General features: G+C 37.6%; 2 protein-coding genes across 2 annotated transcripts in view; one reads left to right on the forward strand and one right to left on the reverse strand.

Annotated features, from left to right (window-relative positions):
- Positions 1-21,663, reverse strand: part of LOC125331407 (centromere protein P) — a 112,675-nt gene that overhangs the window by 40,243 nt on the left and 50,769 nt on the right. The window lies entirely within an intron of this gene.
- Positions 5,440-21,202, forward strand: ASPN (asporin). Its single transcript, XM_048315347.1, has 8 exons — positions 5,440-5,742; positions 10,980-11,250; positions 12,594-12,706; positions 15,019-15,232; positions 15,611-15,721; positions 18,039-18,132; positions 19,285-19,423; positions 19,987-21,202. Exons 2-8 carry the CDS (start codon positions 11,004-11,006, stop codon positions 20,182-20,184), a joined length of 1,116 nt encoding a protein of 371 aa, XP_048171304.1. The 5' UTR covers positions 5,440-5,742; positions 10,980-11,003; the 3' UTR covers positions 20,185-21,202.

The following is a 21,663-nucleotide window of genomic DNA, read 5'->3' on the forward strand; positions in this document are numbered from 1 at the left end:
TGATTAATTCCCATTTTAGTTGAATTTAATTTCTTTCCAACCTGAGCAAAGAACATCCTCTGGTTTTACATGAGATGTGCATCTTATCCATTAGTTGGAAAAAATAGAAACTCTAAGAACCATGGAACAAAAGTATAGTCACAGTATGAATCAAACGCTGAGAAATGTCCATGGCAGGGGGTTGGAACTGGGTGATCTTTAAGATCCCTTCAAGCCCAAACCATTCTATGATTCGATGAAATTAAGATATAATTTGCTTCCTTAACAAAATAAAAGTTACTCATCGGTAAGTTACTTTCTAAAGTCAGGGCTCCTTTGTTCTGCTGGGGTAAAACCAAATGGAAATTACCCTTTGTAGAACACAAGTGTTCAAGAAGAAAATAATACCCTCTACTTTACAAATTGTTCAACAAAAAAAGATCTCCTTTTCCATACCACAAGTTAATATGCAATTATGACATATGTTTTCTTTCAATTTACATAAATATTTCCACTGAGTGGTAAAAGGAGCTTCTGTCATCCAGCGGATTTCCATCTCTGACAAAAAGCAGTGCAAATCCATCCATGGTACCAAGCTTCTTAACTAACACACTCCTGTATTTCCAAACAAATACCTTTGGAAATAGTGTATTAGGACATCTGTCTGACAACTCTTCTCTGCTAGTTTCTACATCGTCTTTTGGCTTAATTTAGAAGTTTCTATCTTCCTATTTCTTTAATTTTTCATAAAAAAGAAGGATAGTGATAAGACTTATTTGTGATTTTCCCATACAGCTGAAGTGGGAAAAAATGAAGGCTAAAAGTCAACAAGACACTTTATGGTATACAAGTAATTAAAGCAAATTTAATTGCCTTTTTAAAAATGCCCACTTGAACATAATATAGATTACATTGTACCCACATAGTAGCTGCAATTTAATAGTAGCCTAATTATGAGAAAGTAATACTAAAACTGTAGCAGCAGTTGTTAATCAGTTGTTAAAAGTAAATCAGACTTTTCAAAAGGCTCCCAATTTCTTGGGAGTATTTAGAGCTAGACCCAACCCTGCATGACAGAATTACTGCTTTTGTGTTGATGAGAAACAAATGAGGCCCTCCCAGAAAATTCCCACGAATAAAAACATAATCAGAACACAGGCTGAGTTAATTAATATGATAGGGAAATCACTTCTTGAATCAGAGTATGCCCTCCTTATTATTAGTAATGATACTAATGATTAGGAATGAAAGAAATGCTTTCATTTCTACTATTCCAAAGTGGAAAAAAAAGTGTGTTTCAAAACTTGCAAACAAATTGACTTTGGAGATCTTCCTAGAGACCTTGTTAGTTTTTCCATCTACAAAACACATGTGCTCAAAGTACATGCAAACATTTACAGACCCAGGTTCTTCATTAGACAAAGTAGTGCAAATTGTAGTTAATTGCTATCTCAGAAATGTGATATTCACTGCTTCCACTTCTAACAGTCTATCCCAAACTGAGTCAAAGTCATCTTCTTTTGGGCCTTGGGATTTCTAATTAACATAAATTACTTTTGTTGATAAGTAAAGTTAGGAAAAACTAATACCAAATTAAATGAAATCACCTTTTCACTCTAACATGCTTTAAATATTGGGTTTTTTCTGGACTAGATAGCCACATTTCTTTTTTCTTAAAACTAACAACTCACTGGAACCTGATTAAAGTCACCACTTTAAGCGTTGCCTTTATGTTCTGAACAATAGGAATCTACCCAAAGTCTGTCTAAGAACAGGCACTCATTTACATTCCATATTTTTCATACTCTTTGTTAAAACAAAGGGGAAAATGGGGGAAATTTTGCATTTGCAGGTGATCAAGGTTTGGGGTTTTTCAAAGCATTGTTGAACTTTGGCAGAGTAAATGCTTGATACTCTATGAGGAAATGTTCTTCTCAGTCCAGCTTGTATTCCAGAACAGAAACTTCTCCCTTAGAACTCATTGTTGGAGTGATTCAGTAGTTTGGCACTGGTTGCAGAGTTCTTCATTTTAACTACTGTTTGATTTTCCATGAAAGAATGTCTGGTGTTTCCAACGTCTCTAAGGCAGATAAATACCCCTATTCCATAAAAATGCCATGTCACATTATCCAAACTTGTGAGCAGCATCACAAGCAAGACTGACAATTGACAGGTACAGACACCACAACTAATTTCAAGACCTTCATTGATGGATCAGGCAAAGCAGTTTTCCTGATCCAGTTTGGTGCACAAACCTTTTCACAGGACCAAGGAGAAGAGCACCAAGGCGGGAGGGAATAAGCCAGCTGGGGGCTTCTGAAATTGGCATTCCCACACTGAGGAATATGTATTAATCAGTAGCCTGAGGTAGAACAAAGGTAAGTGACTGTCCAGAGGCAACAGAAACTGTCTGCAAGGGTGAAAATCAAGATGTTTCTTCACGTGACCTTTTGCCTTTCCAGTCATTGCAGGTCACCACATCCTTGCATCCATAAAAGCCATGATAAGCCTGACAATCCCACGGATATATGTACATTTGCACTTTACAGCTCTTTTTGTACACAACCCCTCAATATTGCAAGTTAGCACCCGCCCTGCAATATTGCTGTGTTGCTAACAAACATCAGGGACCGAGGACTTTGACTGCAAAGGAAACTGTATTTTGTTGCAGTTTCTATGTCAGCTGCCAAAAACATGCTAAAAACTATGAACAAGCAAAAGTTGATTCATGCATGATGATAAAAAAAGAGATTTTAAAATATATTTAGATACTGAAGAATCAAGCTGAACTACAGAAGCTGAAGGGCACATTTTGTGTACTCAGCTGGTTAAATGGTGCAGTCCAGCCTGAGAGGAGCCAAAATTTAGCTAAAACCAAAATATGTGACCACACTGCACATGGACTGGTTGTGAGCACGAAAGGAATATGTCATGTTATTAAAATGTGATGGGCAGGCTCCAAGGCAGCTTTGTGCAGTTGATGTTAGATTCATCACATTATGTAAACCACATTTATAAACAGTGCTAGAAAATGAAAAAGTACTTTGTTTTAGAATAACAAATGTATACAAGGGTGGCTTAAAACAGAGATTGCAATGTAAGCATTGGCCACATATGGCAGCATATGTTTGGTCTCTCAGACATATCAAGTAATACAAAATACAGGCATTTTCAAGAAAGAAATCAAGGGTAGCATTTTATATCACTGATGAGATAATGTCAAATACAAAACACTATCCAAATTCTTTTTCATCTGCATATTTCACCATAGTGAGACAGTATTCTGAACCACATATGTGTTGGATATACTTCTATTCTTTGCTCAAAAATTCATCTCCATTACCTCATAAATGTTACGTAAGTATTTTAAGGCAAGACAGAATTCTAATTTTCAACCAATTCTCTTTCTGGTGGAAACAGAAATCACTGAAAAGTTCTGAGCAAACAGTCTGACCGCATATAATCTATTAGTTATTTAAACACAATCTTTCTTTGGAAAATATACCAGCATTGCATGCAAGGAAAATACCCTCCGACCACTATTTGAGAGTATCTCTCTTCATTAAGTGCCCCACATCATGGATTAAAAAACTGAGACATTGGAAATGTGATGCGTTTAGAAGAACAGGCTCATAAAGTTGATTGAGAAGCACTGCTTAAGTTTAGGTACTGCTATCAAGAGTAACATCTAAAGTTCAGAACTGAGTAGTCAAGACACCTGAGAAGGTGATTTATGGGCATTTTATCTTAGACTGCAGTTATATTCACATCAAAATACTAGATCCATGTCTTGAGATATTAAACAGTTTTATTACAAGAAGAGCATGTGATTTTTATTTATTTCTGCCATATTGATACTATATATTGGACAAAATTGAAGGATAATCCTCTTTTAGGTACATTCTTTCCAGATTCTACCACTTTGTGTGTCACCTTCATTATGCAATTAGCTATGATAAACTTTATACACATAGGAATGTGTTCCTACCACCAAAATAAACTAAAAGAAAAAGAAAATAATAATAAAAAGCCCCAAGTATTCATCCAAAATTGAGATGTTGCTAAACCTCAGGAACCGTTTGCTGCAAAACGAGGGTGAGCTGAAACTGCTGATTCAACACTTTGCTACTGAACGAAGCGAAAAAAGAAACCAGTACATTTATATCACAACCCTCAGACCCTGCTCTCTTCTATTAAACAGCCAAGAAAGTGTTGGAGGGTTTTTTAAAACAGCAATTTAATACTAATTTCCTCAAGTAAACCCATCCAAACCAAGCTATTCAAAGCACAGGGGAGTGTTTGCTTAGGAAGCTTTGGTTTCTACAAGCAGGCAAGAGAATGCAGATATATGCAATTTGAGATTTCAAAAAAGTTTAAGATCACCCTTCAGATCTTTCTGTGGGAATGTGATTACTTTTGAAACTGTAATTTTATTCCTTGGGAAAAGTGATAGGAAGACTCTTTATCATCATTCATCTGTGCTACTGGAACACATCAAAAGCAATGCTGCAGGTAACACGAGGCTTGTCTAGGTTGGTATCACAGCACTAAAGTTTTAATTTTTGGCATAGACTCTTTTTCTTCCTTAAGAAAGTAACAGTAGACAAAATAACTATTATGCAACTTGTACAGGCATTTTGCAAACAGCACATTACATGGATAATAAAAAAATCCCAAGTAAAATTTCCAGGCTTTTTTTTCCAAAGCAGGACCAGACTTTTAACATAGAAAGGAGCTAATTAAAAAAACAGATGAAGTCAGATGTGCACAGAACTGGAAATAATGTATGGTAAATTTAAAGACACAAAGTGCTTCCCTGACTATGAAACTTGCTTTAGGTAAACTCCATTAATTAAACATTTTTGAAGTTTACATAAACTGAGGCCTACGAAAGGTAAACAAAGAGTAACCCAGTTTCTAAATATTGTGATGTGCTCATCAGTACAAACTTTGTAACAGGGCACATTCTCAAAGACTTGGTTTTAAACTCACAATTTCAATCACAGGACACTGCAAATATTGTCTCTGTCTTCATGAATAGGTATGCTTTATTTCCCATACAAAACAGACAGAAATTAGCTATATTGATTAAAAATCTGATCAACAGTTACATTCTTGAACCATCGTCCCCAGCCAGATTGCTGCCTCCTGAAAGCAGAGCTAAAATTTATACACAGCCACACAATAAAGTCCTAATTTTCTAACTTTAGAAAGGTTTGGCAGCAGGCAGGTCACTGCAGGCTACTGGTTTACTCTGCCACTGGCTGAAGTTTTATAGTTTTATTCAAGTCACACTTTTAAAAGAATAATGGCTAGTGAAATCATAAATAAGTGGGATTCCACAGCAGGAATGACCTGAAATGGACCTCACTGTACTTCCAATGGCCTGATGTCAACTATTATTAAACTACAGGTTTTATAAAGTCTTCCACTAGACGTCTAGAGTTAAGCCAGAAGTTTTGGCTCTCATACAGGCAGTGATGAAAAACATATGAGTGGTAACAAGTCGCCTTAATATCATTCTTCAGTACTAAGATGGGCTAATCTGAAGCAGCACTTTACTCTGGTATCACCCACGGTGCCAGAAGGATCAAGAAGCTTGGAAGAGGACTTTTTCTCTAGATATACTTTTCATTTCACAGAACTCAGTCTAACTTCCTTTTTCCCTATTTTTTTTTTTTTTTTTGTAATATGAAATAACTGGACATAAGGACCTTAGGTGGATTATCCCAGTGCTTCTGGAAGAGCTTCCAAACCTGCAAGGTATGTCCAGTTTGAATAACTATTCTATGTCAATAGCAGCAAAGAGTTAAGGATGTCAGGCACTATGGGCAGATTAATAATATCAGATAATTTAGAATCAGAAATGCCACTTTTTAAAATGGAACATTTGAAAATTTACTTGCAGCTGAAATACCTCTGTGTTTACTACATGTGAGCTGAAAAACAAATAGAACTATAGTGAATTATTTAACTATCAAAGACTTGTCAGAAAGATGTTACAACTGACCACAACACTTTTTCTCAGTTATAACCATCTATGAAAATCTATTCTACAATAACAGCAGGTCTTACAGTAACAACTCAGTGTTAGCTTTCTGTAATTTGGTATTCAAGTTGGTGGGGTTTAAGTACATATCAGCAAACTAATTAAAAACAACCCACGAAAGAATGAGCTGTAGATGAACTACAACCTAAAAGTGCTCATAGATTCAGTAACGAGAGTCAAGCAGCTCTCCATAAAAAGTAAATACTCTGTAAACACAATTTATTTTGTAAACATCCTATTAATTATTACTGCTCAACTTCAATATTGCACTATATCTGACAACAGACATTTCTACAGTAACATTACTAACAAAAACCTTCCTCCTGTTTTTCTTCAGCAATTTAAGTAAATCAATGGAGTTGATAAAGAGTTAAACAAACTCCTTTTATTTCTGGAATGGGACAATGACTAATAGAACCAGAACTATTTTTAAATATAGATTTCAAAACAGTTATGGTCTTGCCTTTCTTTGGACAAAATCTGTGCACGGAGCAATGATTTGTGTTATTAATGAACACAGGGATGTTTCTTTGCCTCTGCAAAAACCACCACCGGGTCATTTAAACATTTCCTTTTCAGAAACAATGTCATGGGAAATTTGTCTCTGTACACCGGTAACACAAGTGATTTCTAAATATAATTTAGAGTCTTTTTAAGTCTTAAAACTTTATGTATTAACTCCACTCCTTCAGTATCATAACTGATAAGACAAAAAAACCAGTGTTGCTGCAGGACTGGTGTGCAACTGCCAAGCAATTCAGAGTTATTTGTTGTTGGGTCTCTGTATGCACGCATCCCACGCTGACAACACAACTTCTGTCCTCACTGAAAGGATTTTTCTTCCCATAACTCATGTTTAGAATTTTCACATCACAGAAATATGGGAGTTTTCCACATAACATCTAAAGGGTTTTAATCATATTAAATTATACTGTGACATCACCTGTATTTATTTATAAATTATAACTAATAGCATAAAAAGTGTCTGTGTTCCATGTGTTGTTTGGCAATATGAGTCTGGGTGTAGATGACCACATTAGTGAAGATAAGTGTGTCCCAAACAAGCAGTGCAGTGATTTTAGGACAGTTACACACCTCAGGAAAGCATCTTAGAGCATCTCTCCATGTGAAGTGCACTCTCCACATTCAGTCCCCTCACCTTGGGGTAGCTCATGTTCCAGGGAGAAGGTGCTACTCAAAAGCTTTTTGTGCTGAAGGATAAGAAGCATTGATATAAAGAAGGTACAGTGGAGCTTGAATTCACCACGCTCTTTGTCAAACTCATTTTCAATGTTCTGGTCTGTTAAAAGAAGAATGGACAAAGCCAGGCTTTGTCCAAGTGATAACCAGCTGCTCAGGGATTATTTAACAGAGCACTTGAGCCTGCCTAACAGCTTGAATATGTCAGGAATGGCTCTCCCACCGCTCTTCCTTCCTCCTCTTCTATTTAATGTTCCAGCACTGTCAACCAGGCTGTTCCACCCATTCTTTTGTGCTGGTTCTGGTACTCCAAACTGACTCAGTTTCTTCACTTGAAAAGAATATGATGGGGCTTTTTGTTGTTCACATTGGAGTTTTGTGCTGGTCTAGTGAGTTCAACCAGCTCAGTGAACAGGCTGAGAGGAAGAGCTCGTACCAGAGAGCTGGCAGGGAGTACCTGGGAGCACAGTCAAGCTCAAATGGCAGCAGGGGACCATTAGCACAGCTGTACCTACACCTTTTGAAACACTATCTCATAAAATTCTCATGACGGTATTTTCAGAAAGATCACCGGGATCTTGGATTTTAGGCTTTCTTTTAATTCTCTATTTCTTGAAGTTTAAGCATGCAGAAGGTTTGTTTAAGTTCTTTGAGAAGAGCTGCAGAGTCAGAGCATTTCTACAGAGTCATATCACCATCTATTTACAGGGAAACTCAGAACCTCAGGCAGGAAAAAAACACACTCCCCCCCCCCCTTCATAAAACTCACTTCTTTAGGATCCATTCTTTGGCATTTCTTTGGCCAATGCAAACCTGGAGTCAGGCTTGATGATCATTCCTAACTACAAAGCCAATAAAGATTTCCTAATGGCAAAATGGGAAGATGAAGCAAGGACTTTAAAATTAAAAAGTCACAACTCAGGTTTCCTTACATAAAGGGACTTGTTTTCAAGAGATTTAACTCACAGAACCAATAAATATCATCAGTGACATATTTCAACACTACTTTTCTAGAACTTTGTGAGCAACACATGTTTTTCCAGAGTTCAAATTGGCCACTACTTCAATCACAGCCTCAAGCTTTTTATAGTTGTAAATCCTAATTTTTGGCTATGTGAAAAGAAATATGCAATCCATTTGCTACAGATGCAAGTGTGGGAACAGATTTTCAAGTTGTTTCATAGGAGAACTTCCAAGCACCAGATCCAAAAGAACATTTCAGGAACATACATGCAAGTTCATCTTTTAGATCTAGTAAAACTATACAGCCAGTGCCTCTCACAAATTGAAGCCAGCTGGGACTTGGAACATCCACGTCCCACAGCATCATCACACTTGATATCCTACATATGGAAATGGTGTCTCATCACTGGATAAAGCACAGGGCATTTTATCACTTAGTACCTAAACTGCCAGGGAAGAACAGAGAGCCTGAGAGCCCAAATGTGAGAGCCCAGCCATTAAACCACTTGTCCTAGAACAAGGAGAACTTAGAAGTCTGAAAGGCTTCCATCTCCTCATCTCCTAATTAATGGTATGACCAAAGTAGTGAAGATTTTGACCTTTTTCTGAAGCTAAAATAGAAGACTGAAACAGCAAAATATTCCAAAGGTGCACAGCCAGAGATGACAATAATTCCCTCCAAAGAAACAAGCAGAGGTTCCACACCTTCTTCCCAGCACTGTTTATATTCAAAGAGTCTTTCAGGGACAGACATTGTATGGGATTGCAAGAACAACCCCAAAATTCTTTCTAGGAGCATTGCAAGAGAACGTTATTTTGAACACAAAGGAAAATCCATGGGAAAAACACATGTGAAGATTCTTTCAAGAGATTGTTACATCAGTAAAAGTACATGCCCTACCCGAATGGGCATGCAACTGGAATATTATGGGAAATATTAAATGCAGCTACATGTATGTACCTTGTGATTCTGATTTCAGGCATATATTTGGGGGAAAGAAGTCACTGCATTCTTTTTTTGTAATCTGAACACTGTTAGCTTTCTTCTTTTTAAACTCCCTGAAACAGACAGCTACAGGAGCAGCAATGTAAGCAGGATATTGAATTTAATGCTGTTATGAGCCCCCTCCAATAAGCATCAAAATGACTTTGCACAGAAAAAAGTGGTACAAACAAAACCTCAAAATTTTGAATAAGCCAAGTCAACACCCTGTACAAACCAGTGCACTCTTCTTCCTGCAGTGGAGGACCAATGAGAAAATGCCTACATAAAAACATTTTTCATATCCAAACAGGTCAGCAAGCATTTAATTAGGTGATCAAAGAAGAACTAACACCCATTGAGGCTGATGATAGTCTAAATAGAAACATTTTTATAAACAAGACATGAACACTAAAATTTCCTGCAGCCCCTCTTGGATTGTGGAGCACATTTTCAGTTCCAAATGACTTTCGGAACTGAGCTTTCAAGGGAAACAATGTCGAGCTGAGGGCTGAATCTACAGCATTTTCTCAGAGCTTGCCACATTCTGTGGCAATTCTTACTATCTCCATTCTCCTCTGCACATAGTTTTATAGGAGCAAGAAAAAAACCCCCACCAAACAAAAAAGCCCCAACCTATGTTTATTGAAAAAATCACACACAAAACTAGCAGATTTCAGCTTTTCTTCTGGATGTAACTTAAGTTACTGATTTCCATTGATGTGGATTCCTAACATGCAACTCAGAGAAAAAAGCCCTCCTCAAACAAAAGTCAAGAGAGAATTGGGTTTGTTCAGCCTGGAAGAGGGAAGCTTTGGGGTGACCGAAGTGGGGCCCTCCAGTACCTGAAGGGAGCTGACAAGACAGAGTGACTTTTACAAGAGCCTGGAGTCCCAGGACAAGGGGGAATGGCTTCACACTGACAGAGAGTAGGTTTAGATGGGATATTGAGAAGAAATTCTTCCCTGTGAGGGTGGTGAGGCCCTGGCACAGGGTGCCCAGAGAAGTTGTGGCTGCCCCTGGATCCCTGGCAGTGCCCAAGGCAAGGCTGGACAGGGCTTGGAGCAGCCTGGGACAGTGGAAGGCGTCCCTGCCCATGACAGGGCATGAAGTAAGATGATCTTTAAGGTCCCTTCCAACCCAAAGTGTTCTGGGATTCTGCAATTCTGTGAAATGTGTTTGCATGCAGAGGTGAACCTCTATCAATGGCAACAATAAACAAATGACTGGGACATGGGAAAAGCTGTTGTCAGGACTGAAAACTTCAGATTAGACTAGGAAGAGTTTAATTAAAGTTTTTAGGGCATGGAATACTGAGTGTTTAGTTTACTGAGTGTTATCCTGCTGAGTGCATTTTATGCACTGCTAATCAAATACTTCCCAATTTTATAAGCAATGCATGCATGCCAATGTACCCCACTAAAAATATTTTTTCATTGAGAAGGAATAAAATAAATCATCTTCCAAGTTCTGGTGAAGTTTACTCCAAAAATTACACTACAAAGCTTGAAGCAAATGATGGTATTATTTGTAAAACTTGATTGAAATACTTTGATATAACATTAATGCCTAATGAATTTAAGTTAATATTAAGTGTAATTTTACAGTATTAATTTATATTTAAAAGAATATTTTTATATTCTTCATCCTTCATATACTAATTAAACCTCAATATTCACAACAGACTGTTTTTCAGGACCAGAGAGTGCAGCAGTGAGTGAAGCAAACAGTTCAACGGCTTCATTTGCTACTCCCTAGTCACTAATTCTGGTGTTTGTTTTTTCATTCGTTTGTTCACTTTCCAAGATTGGTTATCCTGATTAAGAAGACATGAAAGAATATACACTCCTCCTCTTCTTGGCTTTGTGCTCTGCCAAATCTCTCACTGGTCCTTCATATTTTACACTAAAGAATATGATGCTCCAAGATATGGAGGACAACGATGATGACTACGATGACGACAATTCTCTATTTCCAACCGCTGAACCAATTCTACCACTAATTCCTTTTGATCTGTTCCCAACATGCCCCTTTGGATGCCAGTGCTATGTGAGAGTTGTCCACTGCTCTGACCTAGGTAAGAATGAATTTGTGTGTCTGTTCTCCACTGGATTCTCCTTTGGAGGATTTGTTTTTTTAAAGGATGAATTATTATGCAAGCACATAAATGGGATGCAAAGTATTCCCTCAGCTTAACTTCCACCGAAGTGAGCATCCCTGGTAACAGTTTAGCCAAAGGCAAATGTGATCCTGTCAGTGCTGCAGGTACCTCCCAGTCCCTTAAAATGAATTGGTTTTTAATTGTGCCAATTTGAATTAGCGCTCACTGAAGTTTTCCTATGATTCAAGGCAATCAAAGGACTGTGCTCCCACCACTAGCACGGTGACAATGACGTTTGTTCTCATCACAGCCCTGCCACCTTCCTAAGCTTCATCCTGGACTCCTTGTGTCTTAGAAACATTGTCTGTACATAAATTGCTGTTTTTTTTTAAAGGTGTCATTATCAAGGAATCAAACTGTGGTTAATGTATCTGGTCTACAGATTGCAAACTGCTTTACGTGAGTTCACACATAGAAAAACCCCACATTAATAGACTTCATCTTTAGATAACTACAATCTATTAATTACAGAATAATTGTTAATAAATTGGGCAGCATCTAGCATTTCATGCATCAGCATTTCCACTCAAAAGAAAGTTACTGTCCCTGTTGAGTCTTTTCTGCTGATTCGGGATCTCAGATGGCCTGAACTGCAGTGGGTTTGTAACTGATCAGCAAACTGGGTTGGGGGATTTATGCTACTGGTACTGATTTATGTTAATGATTTCTGGTACTGGTAATGAGTTATGTTAATGATTTATGGTACTGGTACTGAAGTGCTGGCAGTGGGAGATCCTCCTTTGCCCACATTCACCAAAAAACAGGTTTCTCAGCCCCACCATGAACTGAATGGCTCCCTCAGCAGCTCTCCCAGTGCCATGGACAGGGCAGAGCAGAGGTACAAAGGACCACTGAGCAGAGACCCCTTAAACCACAGCTTCTCAACAGGGAACCACTGCCCCAGATTCCATGAGGGATCCTTTCTCCAGGGACCGAACTGTTGCCCTGTAGGACAACCCATGCTCTGAGGTTTATTTCACAGATGCAGAGAGCTCACAAAGAGCAGCCCGCATTCTGCTTTCATGGTCAGGGCAGAAGCAATTCCTCCCCAAACTATCCACACATTGTTGGTACATTCTTACATCATTAGTTTCTCCCACTATCAAAAATTCCCTTCTACCCTTTGCTTTATGGCTGTTCATATTTTCTTCCCCACCATATTCATCAACAATCTTAATGTGTTTTGATGTTTGGCAGTTAATTTCTTTGGACTTATATACAGCCCATAATGTTTCTGTTTATGTCACATACTTCTGTAGGTTTGACATCAATTCCTCGCAACATCCCGCCAGATACTCGTATGATTGACCTTCAAAACAACAAAATCAAAGAGGTCAAGGAGAATGATCTCCAAGGACTCACATCACTTTATGTAAGCTTGCTATTTCCCCAGTTTGAAATCTTATTTAGCAATCCGAAATATTTAGATACTTTAAAAATACAAATGGTATTTCCATCTCCAAGAATATAGATAAAAATAGTCTAAAGCTGCATATTTGAGTGCTCCCACATAGTAAGAAGCAAATACCTTCGATTTGTAAGAACTACTTTCTACAATATCCGGAAAATGTACCATATGCATCTAACCAAAAAGATTCTCAGGATTTTTCAGTTCTTAGCATGCATAGAAGCATTCCTACATCTTAAAGGCTGCAATGCAAGTGCTCCTTTTTTATCTGCTTAGCTGGAAAACAGCAGAAAGAACTTAATCTCACAGGAGAACTGGAATGGTATTTTCTGAGGGTATTTTCAAAAGAACAGAACATACAGCTAACAGATACAGCACTGAAACCAAGGCTACAAATACAACTGACCCAAACAGAAAACAGAGGGACAGTGAATTACAGGAAAAGTCAGGGGCTTTACTCCTAATTTGTTACCATGGTCAATTATGCATGTAGAGACAGGCTTTGAAACAAATATCACTGGCAACTGATAAATCTAGATGTTTAGAGTAGACAATAATCCCTTTTTATAATGAAAGAAAATGAGAGTCTCAGAGGACTGGAAAATAGATTAAATCTGCTTTAGAATATTTATTTCTATTGGATGTCACCCTAGATCCAGTATCCCGATCTAGTTCCACTAACAAATACTGTTTTTAAATTTTCACTGTAAAAAACCAAATCTGTTCTATAACTTATAGAAATTAATTATATTCTATTCCCCATTAGAAAGACATGAGACAAACTAACATAAACAACATTCCTAACACATTTGGAAGAAATTCTTCCCTGTGAGATGGGGAGGCCCTGGCACAGGATGCCCAGAGAAGCTGTGGCTGCCCCTGGATCCCTGGAAGTGTCCAAGGCCAGGTTGGATGGGGCTTGGAGCAACCTGGGATAGTGAAAGGTGTTCCTGCCCATGGCAGGGGGGTGGAACTGGATTTCTTTAAGGTCCCTCCCAACCCCAAATCATTCTGTGATTCTATAAAACAAATCCTTTCTGCCATTTTTGGCTTCTGAGCAAGATCTAAGTGTTTATGAATGAGCTTGTTAATTACTACAGCTTAAGACAGGACAGAAAAACCAGGAACCATATAAATTCATAGCTGCCAACAAAGCATTTCCTATTCCCTTGTCTCGTGTCTGGCTGCAGAACAGTCTTCGAAGCAAACAAAGGGTAAATGCACAAACTGTGGTTTATAGTCTGTGTAAAAGATCTAAGAGACTCTTATCTCCAATGACTGAGAAAGTCACTGGAATCCATCAGCAATCACCACATTATAGACCAGTCACCACTTAATTATGTGATAGCAGAAGACGCTGAGCTGCTTTGCTTTTTCTCCTCAGGTCATTTGTGGCAAGGCTGAGCAACATTTTCACAGAGAGCAAAGTTTACTTCGTACAACTTGGCTCAGTCCTGGAGTCTGCTTAGCAAAGGCACAGATGGCAACTTGGATTAGGAAGGAGCATTTCCTGTTTATTTCCTTGAGCTAACCTCATTTTTTTCAGGGAAAAATAACTCTCATTTGCTCTAATTCCCCCCCCCCCCCCCCCCCCCCCAATTCCTGAGAGGAGATGACTCAAGAAATAAAAAAGGAATAAAAATGAATAGCTTAAGTATGGAAATGCAGAGATGTGATTTGACATGCAAAATCACTTCAGATAACGTGTATTTTATTGTCTGTAGTAACTCATTACAAGTTCTCTGATGACACATAGAAGTGAGGAACAAAAAGCTGCCCCCAAGAAGACTCTCATACTGTACAGGAGAGATAAAATTCACAAGAGCTGGAAAATTATGGCAAATAAACAAATTCATGTGTCATACACAGACACTAACATCTAAGAAACTCAGATTAAAACCTTCACTTTTATTTTGCAGCATTATATTGAAATAAAAGATGAGATTCTGAGTTTTGAGAATTTGTCTGCATTAAGGAACAATAACAACCAAGTATATAACCCCCATACAATCCCCCAAAATATTTGAATACAAATATATTGTTTTGGCAATTCTCATGATCCACTGGCACCTTGTCAGCTCTACCTTCTGGTTAATGCTTCAGCTTTCATATTCATGTTTTTCACAATCAACTGAAATGCCCAAAGCATATACAAAGGGCTGAAGTTTGGTAGGGTGGAAAAATAAAATATTTTAAATACTTAATTGTTGAATTATGTATCAAATCCATGACTTCAGATTCATAAAGAAAGCTTTCTATTGCTCTCTCTCTCATAGGCACTGGCTTTGAACAACAATAAAATATACAAGATCCATCCCAAAGCCTTTCAACCAACAAAGAGGCTACGACGACTGTATTTGTCCCACAACCAACTGACAGAGATTCCCACAAACCTGCCCAGAACTCTGGCAGAGCTCAGAATTCATGCTAATAAGGTTAAGAAAATCCCCAAGGATGTATTTAAAGGAATGAAGTCTCTACATGTTTTAGGTAAGTCCAATTAAGTAGAACAGAAAATATCTTTACCAAAAATGGAACATATTCTACATCATTTCCATTCAAACATTTCCCCAAGGTGCAGTTTCCTCTGAAAGAGATATCCATGCTGTGGGAATACCCTCCACAATTTAGTTTCTATGTGAAGTTGCTACAAAGGTCAAGTTTTGGGTTATCCTGCAAGCCGAGAAACACAGCCTTTTAATTCACTGAGAGCTGTGACACCCTCAGAATGGACAATCAAAGCTAAACATTTATGAGTGCTTAAAATATCAGAAGTAATAAATAAAATTAAATCAGTTCTTTAGAACTTAGCCTATCCTACACAAAATTCCTATGCCATAAATGCTTTTCTTCTTCCCCCTCGGGCAGAAATGAGTGCAAATCCTCTTAACAATGATGGAATAGAGCCAGGGGCTTTTGAAGGAGTAAATATCTACCACATAAGAATTGCAGAGGCGAAATTAACGTCAATTCCTAAAGGTAGGTAAGATTTCCCTTTTCTAGTTCACTTATACCAGGATACTCCTTAATAAAATCCTTTAACATCTGAATGATTATTAAATTCAGAAATTGTTTTGTATTTTCATTACTACCAAACCAACTCCTACTTTATTTTTCTTTTTGAACTTAGTATCCAATTGCCCATCCCAGAAGAGTTCATGCACAAACAGCACAACCACAGTGCACACAGGCTCCCTCTCCCACCTTCTCCCTGTCAGCACATCCACTTCTCTCACAGAAGCATCCAGAGACTTGTCTCAGGAAGAACAATACAAAGAAATTTATAATATGATGTCACTTCACATCTTTCACACATCAGCCTCTCAAAAATCCTCACAGAGAAAGGATAAACTCCCCAATATTTGATCAAGGTCATAAGGGATGCAGAATTCCCACTTCCTTTATGGATTTAAAAACGTAACTCCAAGATTTCTAACTTTAATTTTTAATATTTTAAGTCACACTGTACTTCAGATATGATGTTCCATGTAGTTTTGCTAAGTAAAACTTAATTTTAACATTTAATTAAATTTACCATAATGTACTATAAAATCAAATCACTCATATAAAAAAACCCAACCTTGTACTTTGGAAGTAGGAATGAATTAAAATGCTAATTTGACAAATCACTGACCTCCACACACAAAAATGTAGCATAAAGGAGTTCAGTACAACACTCCACCTGCATTTTCTGCAGGTCAGTGTGGTATTTAACCAAATTCTCATGATTTTCAACTGCTCAAAACTACCAGCTAAGAGAAGAAGGGAGGAAATAAAGCAAAACACTATGTTCTATGCTTTAATTCACAGGGAAACCGAATGTTGGCCCCTGTACTTATTTCTGATAATTCAGATAAAGAACTTGTTTCTTATTAAACTCTTCCTGTATGCATGTGTGTATATATATATATAATGTATATGTATATACACACACAGAAGGATCCCTGTAGAAGAGAACACTTAAAAACCCCCCAACAATAATCAAAACCAACTCACCCCAACAGTTAACTTTGAGATCAGAAAACCTCTGTTTGCCTACAGCAACGCTCCCTAACAAAAACCTACCAAAACATTCTAATATCAGCATAATAACTCCTCCTGTCACTCAGCACAGAAAAACCCAACGTAAAATGATCCCAATTTTGTCTTTGTTATAGAGAAATCTCCTATAACGACACAGCATGAGGTCCAATATGTGGTGTCAGACACATAAACAAGGCAAACCCAAACCCGATCTCCTGGTGAACTCATTCACCACAAATGCAAACTGAGTTTGTAGATGCTTCTCTCTGCAAATGTTATAATGGCACAAAGGTTTCAGAAAACATAGCTTATCAAAGGTATTAAAAATGTGCAATGGACAGGTGGGTGGCCTTCCCTCTGGATATTGTCACTCAGGCACCCGGAACTGTGAGCTGAAACACAACCTGGAACAAAGCCCGAACAAACAAACACAGTCCAGCCATCCCAAGTGGAATGAAGGCAGGCTGGGAAGCAGCCACATCCCTTCAGGTCCGAAGGCAGTGGGAGCAGTGCTCTCCCCAGCCCCAGAGAGCAGCAGGAACTGCTCGGTGTCGGGTGCCATCTAGACAGAGATGGTAAAACTGAGCCCAACATCAGCAAACTAATTCAGGCTGGGATGATCTTTGCTTGCCCTTACTAAAAGGATATTGTGGAAAGATTCGCCACCTCCTGATCTGTGCACTGGAAGTGTGGATTTGGAATTTTTGGAAACACAAGAGAAAACATTCTGGCATGGGAAAGAGCGATCAAATACCATAATTTTGCTTAGAGTAGTCCAAAAGCTTTCTTCCCAATCACATCCTAGCAGCTGTGACAGCACAACTGCTACATCACGTAGAAAAAAAATTACAGATCTTCAAAAAACTGTCCCTGGTTCCACAGGCTTTGACTACAGACTGAGATAATTGCACAGAACGCAGGATCTATTATGTAAATAACATTTACATCTTGGACAAAGTAACTGTGGGAGTTGTTTAAGGGAAGCCAGAAAAATTACCAACTTTTGGAACTCATATCTCATAATTAGCATATATCCTTCCCCATCTTTTTTTCTCTTTTAAAGTTACTATTTTAAACCAAATTATGTTGGTGATTTTCTGCATTAACATACTTACATGTAATACCCATTTCTTTGATGCAGACAACCTCCCCAAGATTCTTCACCCAATTCTAAACACAAAGGAAAGAAGCTGTTTGGAGCATAATAAAAGTTCCAACAAAAAATAAACTGGCTTGTTTTTCCTCACACTGAACTTTTTTTTTTTTTCTTTAGATTTGCCTTCCAGTCTTCTGGAGCTTCACTTAGATGACAATAAGATCACAGGAATCGAACTTGAGGATTTTAACCGTTACAAAGACCTTCAAAGGTAAAACTCCCAGGGAGAATCCTTTGATTTGTTAAAATGTCATGCTCAACAAGATCTCTTATTTGATACTTCTCTTGTTAATGGGAGAAAAGAGAATTAAAAATTACAGGTGTTTTAGTAAGAATTGCTTAAATAACACCAAACTTTAAACCCCAAACAAACCCCCACATTGGTCTTGTTATTACATGTTTTGCCAACAGTCTGCAATAGAAAAGTAGGACAAGAACAAAATATACCCTTCCTAAGCTCTTCTAATTCTCCTAAATTTATTCTCATAAATACAGCAGCTGGTAAAGGAAACAACTTGGTAAGGGCTTTCAAATGCTATGGGGTTTAAAGAAAAATGTGTGTTTCTGAGGAGTGTATCACTGAGGTAGGACAGAAGGAAGTTCTCTCTGTAAAGCTCAGTTAAGAACTCTGAAAATATGGCTGAGCAGCACTGAATTTGGGATTTGGTAACAGAAACTACTGAACTGTCTTCAGATTCCAACTTCCATTTCTGAAGAAATCAGGGAAGAATGGAGAAAAAGGGGATGACAGGATGGGCACAAAGAGCAATTCCAAATGACCCATGTCTCCAGCCTCTGAATCACCTGAGGAAAGCAGGCTGAAGCCTTATAGCCAAAAATATAAGAAAAATCTGGAAATAGGAAAGAAGGTAGTTCTGCTTAGTAAAAAAACTTTATATTTTAAAAATAAGCCATACATTAAAACCACCTTTCTATACAAGAATTGCTATTTGCCTGTTTATTAGAACAGCACTTTTTGTTCCTGTGACTATACTTTGCAGCTGTACTGCTTGATAAAAGGATATGATTTATTTCACAAGCAGCTTGATGTTTGTAATTTAAACACTTGCCACTATAGTTATAAAAACTGCAAGCAAAACTGAACAATTGTTTGTATCAGATAACTGATAACAGCTGTGAGCCAATCTTCTTTAAGTGGAGATTAAATTAAAGTAAAAAATAAGTTAGATCAATGGTGACTTTTTCCTATCAAAGGTAAGATTTCATCATCTTCCCCCAGTTCTTTTCTCTCCCTGTGTTTACTCCTGTGTATTTCAATCTTAAAAAAAAAAAAAAAAAGCTCTTCAATGCTGTTGTGAATCTCAATTAGTCTTTAATTAAGTGTTCCTTGTACTATTTCTAGGCTAGGCCTTGGCAATAATAAAATCAAAGAAGTGGAAAATGGAAGTTTCGCCAACATCCCAAGTATACGTGAAATCCACCTGGAGAAAAATAAGCTGAAGAAGGTTCCTCCTGGATTACCTGAACTGAAATATCTGCAGGTCATAGACTGAACTTTATAGACAGCTCTGGGAGTTCTGAGTTGTTTGACTTTCCCACTGTCACACTGATTAGGTCACAGCCAAAAGGCATAATTAACTGACACATACATTTTCCCAAGACTCTCCTACTAGGAGAGCCCAAAATCATAAAAGCTTATTAAAGAAATAAAGAAACTCAAACTGCAGCAACACCTCCTGGGGGGGGGGGAAGACAACAAAATGCTAAACTCAAAAAATGTTTCATGAAAATGAGAATATAATACTGCATCATTATAATTCTTACTACAAGAGAATATAAAATTGCATTTTAGGACAAAGTTCCCTAAGAATAGAACCCAATTATTCTGAAAACAATGATAAAATGCCATATGACTTTTCCTTGTGGGAGAGACTGGGGCAGGAGGAAGACTTTTTTTAAAGATTTATCACAAATTTTAAACTCTTGTTACTCTCAAGGTCTGCATGGAACTGACATTGTAGCAAACCTCAGTCACCTACATGCCAAGGAATATTTTGCCCATTTTCATTCTAACTCCTGTATTTTTCTGTTCCTATTGCTGCAGGTTGTCTTCCTTCATTCCAACCATATTGCCAAACTGGGAGTGAACGATTTCTGTCCAACAGGACGAAGGAAGAAGAAAGCCCTGTACAGTGGCATCAGCCTCTTCAACAACCCTGTCAAGTACTGGGAGGTTCAGCCTTCAACTTTCCGGTGCATTTTAGCCAGGAACAGTGTTCAACTTGGGAATTTCCTCAAGTGAGACCCAAGTTGGTTGTTTCAAAAAGCAACTTGTCCAAATCAGTTTTACAATACTTGAAATTTGCAGAAAAATGCTGATTTTATGCTATTTAACCGTTTACAAAGTATTTGCTATTTCAGAGGTAATTAATTAGAAACAATATGTTAAGTAGGATCCATTTTATTATTTGACAATGTTCAACCTACATTTGAATACTTTAAACAAAAGTCTTTATATCTTACAGAAGGACTCTTAAAAGTGGAACTGGAAACTGTATTTGATGTTTCCTATTATAGCTGTTAAATTTCTTCCTTAAATCACATAATTTGGATATATTCTTTCAAATAAATTCTAAAAATCACGTGGAAGTGACTTTTTCCACAGAAAGGACATTTTTCTCTCCCAGAAAGCGTTGTAAGAAAAGTTACAAAACCAAAAATTATCAGACTTGAAAGGCAACTTCTTGTGCCATTTTTGATAATGAGCAAAGATGCAATAAAAAGCTACAATACTGTCAGGCCATTGTCTCTAAGCTACAATATATTCTTACAATCTCTCGAGTGAGATAAAGGCAAGTTTGATATCAAGAACAGAAAAAAGCCTTTAAAAGTTGTTGGTAATTTTTCCTTGCAACTTTAAGAGGAAAATATCCTTCAATGTTTTGCTATTGATAGAATTGGATGCAGTCTGAACATTAAAAGTAGGATTCAAGATTCATCATATGCTTCAAGCTTAATAGGAATGACTATTAAACTCCCTTTAGGTCAGCACAAACATTTTCCTTTATCCTGTAATCGTGTTTTTCACTTTATTCTTTTCCTCTTTTATATGTTGACATCACACGGGTTAAGGATCCCTCTTTTATGGAAGTACCTTACAATTGCCAAAAACAAGCAGCTGGAACTGCCCTGCCCTTCCTATGCAGGGCAGCACACACAATTCTCAATACTGACAGTACTGTATAAAATGGATATTTTAGATATCTATTTAGTGTATATTTGCTATTGGGATTCAAAATAAATTAAATAAACATACAGAATACCTGCATGTGTATACTTTATTACATGGTAGCTTACGTCAAAACGTTCTGAGATTATAACCAAGCATCTTTATGATTCTTCTCTAGACACCTCCTCTCATGCTCCTTTTTCTACATCTACAGAGCTTACAGGTCACTTAACATTGCTGGTTTGCACAAAATTAAAAATCCAAGCCTTTGGAAAATTGCACAGACTCACAGAAGAAAATACTACAAAGAAATAATTCAGTTCCCAATCTCTCAGCCTTCCTAAGTACACCATGCAATAAGCATCAAGTCTAATATCTCAGTTCTTCTCATCTGCTTGGTCTCCTGGTAGTTAATATTTTGTTAGCACCACTCTGCTGCTGAGACACAAAACTATGTGAAGAGAGGAGGCAGAGCAGACCAGGGGAGGCTTTTACTGAAGAACAGTATTTGCAAATAGAAATTCTGTAACACACTTCAAAGCAGAATAAAAC

This window comes from Corvus hawaiiensis, chromosome 11, assembly GCF_020740725.1.
Source record: "Corvus hawaiiensis isolate bCorHaw1 chromosome 11, bCorHaw1.pri.cur, whole genome shotgun sequence".
Lineage (NCBI taxonomy): Eukaryota > Metazoa > Chordata > Aves > Passeriformes > Corvidae > Corvus > Corvus hawaiiensis.